Source organism: Mobula birostris, chromosome 15, assembly GCF_030028105.1.
Source record: "Mobula birostris isolate sMobBir1 chromosome 15, sMobBir1.hap1, whole genome shotgun sequence".
Classification (NCBI taxonomy): domain Eukaryota; kingdom Metazoa; phylum Chordata; class Chondrichthyes; order Myliobatiformes; family Myliobatidae; genus Mobula; species Mobula birostris.
In genome coordinates, this window is record NC_092384.1 from 52,561,584 (window position 1) to 52,570,979 (window position 9,396).

The window sequence follows — 9,396 nt, forward strand, 5'->3', positions numbered from 1 at the left end:
CCTTACTCCAATTAAACACTTTCCTAACTTGTCTGTTCCTATTCCTCTCCTGAGAGAATTGACACCTGACCAGTTTCATTCCCCAGTACCAGATCAAGTACAGCCTCTCCTCTTGTCAGCTTATCTACATAGTAAGTCGAGAAACCTTCCTGAACACACCTAACAAACTCCACCCCATCTAAACCTCTCACTCTAGGGAGATGCCAATCAACATTTGGGAAATTAAAATCTCCCACCACAACAACCCTGTTATTATTACACCTTTCCAGAATCTGTCTCCCTATCTGCTCCTTGATGTCCCTGTTACTATTGGATACTCTATAAAAAACACCCAATAGAGTTATTGACCGCTTCCTGTTTCTAACTTTCACCCACAGAGACTCAGTAGACAATCCCTCCATGTCTTCCTCCTTTTCTGCAGCCGAGACACTATCTCTGATCAACAGTGCCACACCCCCACCTCTTTTGCCTCCCTCCCTGTCCTTTCTGAAACATCTAAAGCCTGGCACTCTAAGTAACCATTTCTGCCTCTGAGCCATCCAAGTCTCTGTAATGGCCACAACATCATAGCTCCCAGTGCTGATCCGCGCTCTATGCTCAACTGCTTTGTTCACGATACTCCTTGTATTAAAATACGCACATCTCAAACCACTGATTTGAGCATATCCCTTCTCTATCACCAGCCTATCCTCCCTCTCACACTGTCTACAAGCTTTTTCCATTTGTGAGCCAACCGCCCCTTCCTCCACCTCTTCGGTTTGGTTCCCAACCCCCAGCAATTCTAGTTTAAACTCTCCCCAATAGCCTTCACAGACCTCCCCACCAGGATATTGGTCTCCCACGGATTCAAGTGCAACCCGTCCTTTTTATACAGGTCACACCTGCCCCAAAAGAGGTCCCAATGATCCAGAAATCTGAATCCCTGCCCCTGCTCCAATCCCTCAGCCATGCATTTATCCTCCACCTTACACCAGATTACTACCTTTGAGGTCCTGCTTCTCAACTTCCTTCCTAACTTCCCATAGTCTGTTTTCAGGACCTCCTCCCCTTTCCTACCTACATCGTTGGTACCAATATGTACCATGACCTCTGGCTGTTCACCTTCCCACTTCAGGATATTGTGGACGTGATCAGAAACATCCTGGATCCTAGCACCTGGCAGGCAAACTGCCATCCGTGCTATTTTCCTGCATCCACAGAATCACCTGACTGACCCCCTAACTATAGAGTCCCCTATTACTGCTGCCTTCTTCCTTACCCTACCCTTCTCAGCCACAGGGCCGGACTCTTGCTTCTCCCAGGTAGGTTGTCCCCCCAACAGTACTCAAACAGGAGTACTTACTGTTAAGGGGGTCAGTCACAGGAGTACTCTCTAGTATCTAACTCTTGCCCTTCCTTCTCCTGACTGTTACCCACTTACCTGTCTCCTGAGACCCTGGTATAACTACTTGCCTATAGCTCCTCTCCATCACCTCCTCACTTTCCTTGACCAGACGAAGGTCATCGAGCTGCATTTCCAGTCCCCTAACCCAGTCCCTAAAGAGCTGTAGCCCAATACACCTGGCGCAGATGTGGCTGTCTGGGAGGCTGCGAGTCTCCTGGACATCCCACATCTGATACCCAGTACAGAACACTGGCCTCACAGACATACTTCTTGTTTCTATTCTTCACAAGTAACTTACCTCGCCTCGACCAGTTATTGCCGAAGCCCCGTTGAGCCAAAGCCCTCCCACTCCAACTCCCTCCATTCCGACGCCTGCTTCTCTGACACCCACTCTATAAATCTGTCTTCTTTTTAAACTCTTCCCGCTGGTCTAACTCGCTGATGTCCACGCACTTGCGCAGCCATGCCTCGATCAAACCGCTGAAGAGAAAACTGTGTCGTTTTAAATCCTTCCCACTGGGCTTAACTTGCTGACATCCATGCACTTGCACAGACGTGCCTTGATTCCTACATCTCTACACCTCAAGGGATTCACTTCACCCTAGCTGGCATTCATTGGCTCCCTCTCTAACCTCCCTCCCCACCCCCCCACCAATCCAATCCAGGACATATACCAGAAGCAGTACATTTACAGAGTCCTCGGCATTGACAAGGACTCCTTCCATCCATCCCACAGTCTTTTTGACCTCCTACCTCAGGCAGAAGCTAATGCAAAATAGAACAAGGATTGTTGGGCTGGGTGACAGCTTCTTCCCCAGTCTGTGAGACTTCTGAACACCCTGCTACCACCCAATAAACATTAATTATGGGAGTGGCAGTAGCATTGCACTGCTGTCAACTTAACTATATGTTGTACATGCATTTTATGTCAACTAGTACATCTACAAAATTTGTTATCTGTTAATATCATTGTTATGATTATTTTATGTGCTGTATATATGTATTGTGGTTTTACACCTTGGTCCCAGAGGAACATCGTTTTATTCAGTTGTATGCATGTGTGGGTTGAATGCCAATAAACTTGAACTTCACCTGATGTATGTCTCCTTTTCTGGGATCAAAAGCTTCAATATCTCTGATGAACCAGAGTTCTTTAATCCTCCCAGCCATGCTAACAAAAATTTCCCTTGGCCAATTTAGGAATTTAATTTCTGCACCAGTCCCAACTTTTTCCATAACAATTTTAAAACTAATTGAATTATGGAGGGTGGTGGGTATATGGAATGGACTGCCAGGGGAAGCTGTAGAGAAGGGTACAATTATAACATTTAAAAGACGTTAAGGTAGATACATGGATTAAAAAAGTGTAAAGGGAGATGGCTAGCTTGAACAGACATCTTAACGCAAACACGAGGAAATCTGCAGATGCTGGAATTTCAAACAACACACATAAAAGTTGCTGGTGATCGCAGCAGGTCAGGCAGCATCTCTAGGAAGAGGTACAGTCGACGTTTCAGGCCGAGACCCTTCGTCAGGACTAACTGAAAGAAAAGATAGTAAGAGATTTGAAAGTGGGAGGGGGAGGGGGAGATCCGAAATGATAGGAGAAGACAGGAGGGGGAGGGATGAAGCCAAGAGCTGGACAGTTCCAACGGGATCCCACCACTAAGCACATCTTTCCCTCCCCCTCTCTCTGCTTTCCGCAGGGATCGCTCCCTACGCAACTCCCTTGTCCGTTCGTCCCCCCCATCCCTCCCCACCGATCTCCTTCCTGGCACTTATCCTTGTAAGCGGAGCAAGTGCTACACATGCCCTTACACTTCCTCCCTTACCACCATTCAGGGCCCCAAACAGTCCTTCCAGGTGAGGCGACACTTCACCTGTGAGTCAGCTGGGGTGATATACTGCGTCCAGTGCTCCCGATGTGGCCTTCTACATATTGGCGAGACCCAACGCAGACTGGGAGATCGTTTCGCTGAACACCTACGCTCTGTCCGCGAAAGAAAGCAGGATCTCCCAGTGGCCACATATTTTATTCCACGTCCCATTCCCATTCTGATATGTCTATCCATGGCCTCCTCTACTGTAAAGATGAAGCCACACTCAGGTTGGAGGAACAACACCTTATATTCTGTCTGGGTAGCCTCCAACCTGATGGCATGAACATTGACTTCTCGAACTTCTGCTAATGCCCCACCTCCCCCTCGTACCCCATCCGTTATTTATATACACACATTCTTTTTCTCTCTCTCCTTTTTCTCCCTCTGTCCCTCTGACTATACCCCTTGCCCATCCTCTGGACTTCCCCCCTCCCCCTTTCTTTCTCCCTAGGCCTCCTGTCCCATGATCCTCTCATATCCCTTTTGCCAATCAACTGTCCAGCTCTTGGCTCCATCCCTCCCCCTCCTGTCTTCTCCTATCATTTCGGATCTCCCCCGCCCCTCCCACTTTCAAATCTCTTACTAACTTTTCTTTCAGTTAGTCCTGACGAAGGGTCTCGGCCCGAAACGTCAACTGTACCTCTTCCTAGAGATGCTGCCTGACCTGCTGCGTTCACCAGCAACTTTTATGTGTGTTGCTTGAACAGACATCTTGTTCAGCATGGACGAGTTGGGCCATAGGGCATATTTCCATGCTGTAGAACTGTTATTCTTATAACTGTCTGCGATCTCCCGACACTTTGGTTCCTCTAATTCCTGCTGACATTTGGGGAACCTATTGTACAATCCTATCAAATTGATCCCTCCCTTTTTCTGAGTTCCTCCAATATAGCTTCACATGATGATTCACTAGGAATACCTTCTCTAAGAATGGCTGTATTTTCCCTAATCAGAAATGCAACTCCTCCCTCTCTCTAATCTTCACCTCTACTAGCCTTGTAACATCTGTACCCCAGAACAGAGCTGCCAGCCCTATCCATCCCTGAGTTATGTTTCTGCTCTAGCAATAATCAGTCCTACGTAGCTATTCATGCCTTGAGTTTGTCTACCATAGCTGTCATGCTTCCTGCATTAAATAAATGCAGTTTTGTCTATCAGAACTTATCCTGCCTACTGAAATTGCTCGCTTTAGCTTCTACACTTACCTCAGCTTTTTCATTCTGCCTCACTTTGGGTCCCACCCCCCTACCCAGAATATTAACCCTCTTGAGTAACACTGCAAATCTCCCTGCCACAATATTAGTCCTCCTCTAGTTGAAATCCAACTCATTCCTCCATATAGGTCACCTCCTCCCCCAGAAGAGATCCCAATGGTCCAAGAACCTGAATTTCTCCCTCCTGCTCCAGTTCTTCAGCCACACATTCATTTGCCCCATCCTCTTCTCTCATCACATTGTCTATCAATATGTACAATGACTTCTGGCTGCTATTCTTCTCCCTGGAGAATGTTCTACAGCCACTGGATATCCTTGACCCTAACACCTGGGAGGGAACTTATCATTCAGAAGTTTCATTTGTAACTACAGAATCACCTGACCATCTCCCTGACTATCGAATCTCCTGTTAACACAGCTCTTAACTCCACTCTCACTCTTATGTTCAAAGTAAATCAGACAGCAGTGCACAGTCAAACGGGCCCACAAAGGTGGTCGTTTCCGATCTACTTCTGTAGAATTAATAGGTCACTGCAGCTTCTATATAGAATTCCACTTTTCACAATTGAACTAGTTCAAATATCTTGGCCAGGTTCTTTTCAAAGGAGTGAGGCAACTGCTGGGCCACAATGAAACAAGCCATGGAGGCATACAATTAATTCTGATTCTCATTTTGTCCACCTTCATATATAAAATACGGGGATTTCAAGGCCTTCTATTGTACTTCCTTGCTTGGACCAATAATAATGAACGTAAAATGAAATAATAATCAGAACAATTTAAGGTAATTATTTTCAGTCACAACATCTTGCTATTCACCCTTCTGCTCTTTAGACATGAGCAAAAGCGGCATATCACTCACCGTGACTCCTGTAGGCAACCAAAAGTGGGGAGATGTACGTAAGCGCCAAAACTATCAATAAAAACAGCGTTGCTTTAGTGAAAATGCTTGTCCTGTACCGGATTAGCGAGGGGTGCGAAAAGACTTCATAAATGGCCATCTTTTACCAGGGCTTTCAATAAAGTTTTTTTTAAGATTGGTGTGTGCGGGTGACCATAGCTTCCCTGGGCAACCGATGCCGGCGTGAGCGGGAAGGTGGGATTATCATGATTGACAACAATAATGACCAATGACAGGGCGCGACGCCTCCGTCATCACGACCATCCAATCAGATCACGGGAAAGGCGGGTAACGTTGTTCAGCGCTCTGTACCATTTTGCGCGCTTTTTATGTTACTGGGTGGCGTTAAAGTTTGTTAATGTTTCTTATTTGAGGGAAGAAAATTTGTTTTATAAATTTTAGATGTTGGATTAGTTAATCCGGTGGCAATAAGAAAACGTTTCATGAGCCATATACAATGTCGGGTACTAGTAGAGCATTGTTAATTAGGTTAAAATAATTTATCCTTATAGTGCTCTCGTACATTTTTGGAAGTTCAGCAAGAGTCAAGTAGACATAAGGATTATTGTCACTCTGACTGAACCTGCAGTGATGGCTAAAGAGTGGACAGAATCAATGAACAAAATAAGTAGTATCCTTCTATCAGTGGAGAGGGTTAGCAACTTTAAATTCCTGGGTGTTCTTGTTTCATACGGCCTGTCCTGGACTCAGCATGTAAATGTATTTGCGAAGACAGCACGGCGGCTCTTCTACTTTCTGAGGAGTCTGCGGAAATTCAGCATGACATTAAAAACTTCATCATTGGAGATCCTTGCCAGCCAGGTCATGCTCTTGTTGCTGCCGTCCGGTAGAAGGCACAAGAGCCTGGTGGCACAAGACTTGCACCACCAGGTTAATGAAGTTACTACCCCTCAACCATCAGGCTCTTGAACAAAAGGGAATAACTACACTCACTTGCCCATCCATTGAGATGTTCCCACAACCAATGATCTCACTTTAAGGTGTCTATCTCGTTATTTCATGTTCCCCTTATTTATTTATATTTGTATTTGCACTGTTTGTTGTCTTCTGGGTGATCTTTCATTGATCCTGTTATAGTTACTATTCTAGAGATCTGCTGAGTATGCCCACAGGAAAATGAATCTCAGGGGTTTATTGGGTGACATATATGTACTCTGATAATATAAAACTTTGAATTTTGATGTCACCAAGTGGTAGATAACATGAGCATGAGAAAAAGGAAAGAAATAATAGATCCTAACAGCGAAGAAAATAACTTAGCAGGAAGATAAAACTTTATTGCTGAAGATAATGAGTAGATAACATTAAAACCAAGTGAAAGCAAACCCTATTTAATGAGGCGCTAGAGGATGTGTGGCAGACCACTTGTGGTAGAGAAAGACAGGAAGTGAGATTATACATCTTAACCATGTTCATTGAAGATATCATGTACTGGGGCTTTCTCTGTGAGGTATGGCAGGCTTGGAGAAATTCGGACATGAAGATACAAGATCGATGGACCTACCTGAAGGCAATGACAAGGGGAGACAATGTGTTGTAAAACTAAAGGGCCCTTAAAAGGCAGGTTGTCAGTCATTTAGTCAGTAAATAGTCAATTGAGCAAGATTTAGGCTGTGGAGATAAAATGAGTTCAAAAAATGAATAGCTGAGACAGGAATCAGACCAGGGAAAGATTTAGGTTTAAGGATATGATAGAAAAAAAACCCCGATGAAGCTTGCTTTGATGATAAGGGAAGAGAAAATGGAACTGATTAGATATCAGCTTGACTATCAATCCCCTCAGTATCAAGCTTCTAAACCTGGGCACCTATTCCTCCTCTAGCTAGTGCTTCGACTTCCTCATCAAGACACCACAGTCAGGCAGGACCAACGATGTCTCCTCTTAATGACAATCCACACAGGTACACCTCAGGGACGTGTTCTTAGCCCACTGTTGTTCCCCTTCACAGCTCAAGCACCCATTTATAAATTCACAGATTACTTCAGTCGACAGAATCTCAGACATGGCGATGAGGAGGCGTACAGGAGTAAAATAGACTGGCTGGTTGAGTGGTGTCGCAACAACAGCCTTGCACTCAACATCAGTAAGACCAGGGAATTGATTGTGGACTCCAGGAAGGTGAAGTCAGCAGAAGATGCACAAGTCCTCACTGAAAAGTCAGTGGTGGAAAGGCTGAGCTGTCTTTAGTTCCTGGTTGTCAATATCTCCAAGGATACGTTCTTGGCCCAACATATTGATGCAATCATGAAGAAGGCATGCCAGAAATTCTACTTCATTAGGTGATTGAGGAGATTTAATATGTCACCAAAGACTCTTGCAGGTCACTATAGATGTATGGTAGAACGTTCTGACTGGTTGCATCACAACCTGGATGGGATCACGAGAGGTTGCCAAGGGTTATAGACTCGTCCAGTTCTATCACAAGCACATCCCAACAGATAATGTTAATGGGCAGGGGAACTACATGAGATAATTCTTAAAAATTAGGCTGTGCATTAAATAATAAATCTATGATCAGAATGGTGAATCAGGGAGTATAAGGCTGGGCTCAAGATTAGCTAGAATTTGCTCGACAGAGCATCTGCCATGACCTAGTCCAACCTTTTGATCTCCATTTTAGAGCAATGGAATTCTGTTCCAGTAACCTATTTGACATGTAGTTGTATTTCTACTGTAAAGTAAGCAAATGTCTGGTCAATAAAGTTGAAGTCAATACCCACTTAGTAGGGTTTGCGGGCATCTTGTATAAAATGGTCTTGGACGTGCAATTTATTATGCTTTACTCCTACCACTTAGCCCTTCATGCCTGTCCCACCTATGTAGTTTACCAAACTTCAATGTTGCAATCAAACTCCCATCCACCACGTCCACTGGCAGCTCTTTCCACACTCATTCCACCCTCTGAATGAAAAAGTTCCCGAAGTTTCCCTCAACTATTTCTCCTTTCACACTTAACCTGTGACCTCCAGCTTTAGTCAATGGGAAAAATTTCTTCTGGTTTAAAAAGAAACTTCCCTCCTCCTCCCCTCTTTTTCTATTCCCACTCTGGCCCTTTACCTCCTCTCACCTGCCTATCACCTCCCCCTGGGTCCCCTCATCGTTCCATTTCTCCTGTGGTCCACTCTCCTCTTCTGTCAGAATCTTTCTCCAGCCCTTCACCATTCCCACCCAACAGGCCTCACCTGTCCATACATGGCCTCCTCTACTGCCATGATGAGGCTAAACTCAGGTTGGAGGAGCAACACCTCATATACCGTCTAGGTAGTCTCCAGCCCCTTGGTATGAACATAGAATTCTCCAACTTCCGGTAATTCCCTCCCCCTCCCTTCCCCTATCCCTATGTCACTCTGCCCCCTCACCCAGCTGTCTACCATCTCCCTCATGGTCCCGCCTCCTTCTACTACCCATTGTGTTTTCCCCTATTCTTTCTTCACCTTTCCTGCCTATCACCTCCCTGCCTCCCTTCCCCCACCCCTTTATCTTTCCCCTTACTGGTTTTTCACCTGGAACCTACCAGCCTTCTCCTTCCCACCCTCCCCCCACCTTCTTTATAGGGCCTCTGCCCCTTCCCCCTACAGTCCTGATGGAGGGTTCCGGCCCAAAACGTTGACTCATCGTTTCCATGGATGCTGCCCGACCTGCTGAGTTCCTCCAGCATGTTGTGAGTGAGGCTTCACCTGTCACCTCCTTCCCCTTCCCCAACCTCTTTATTCTGTCATCTTCCCCCTTTCTTTCTAGTCCTGAAGAAAGGTTTTCACCCGAAATGTCAACAGCTTATTCATTTCCATTGATGCTGCTTGACCTGCCGAGTTCCTCTAGCATTTTGTGTGTTTTGCTTTGGATTTCCAGCATCTGCAGAATTTCTTGTGTTTACGTTTCCCTGAGACTAATTTTCTTGCAGGTATTCACAGTAGAACAAAGACGTATGATAGAATCAATGAAAAAGAACTACATACAAAGAAAGATCAACAAACAACCAGTGGACAAAAGAAGAC

General features: G+C 45.3%; 1 protein-coding gene across 2 annotated transcripts in view; it reads right to left on the reverse strand.

The window, feature by feature from the left end:
• The window catches only part of tmem231 (transmembrane protein 231), a 37,800-nt gene extending 32,237 nt beyond the window's left edge, over nt 1–5,563 (reverse strand). For both annotated transcript variants that reach the window (XM_072279803.1, XM_072279802.1), the window contains exon 1: nt 5,341–5,563. In XM_072279803.1, the coding sequence (XP_072135904.1) occupies nt 5,341–5,479 (139 nt within the window). In that variant the 5' untranslated portion in view covers nt 5,480–5,563. The remainder of the gene's footprint in view (nt 1–5,340) is intronic.
• Between the last annotated feature and the right edge of the window lie 3,833 nt (nt 5,564–9,396).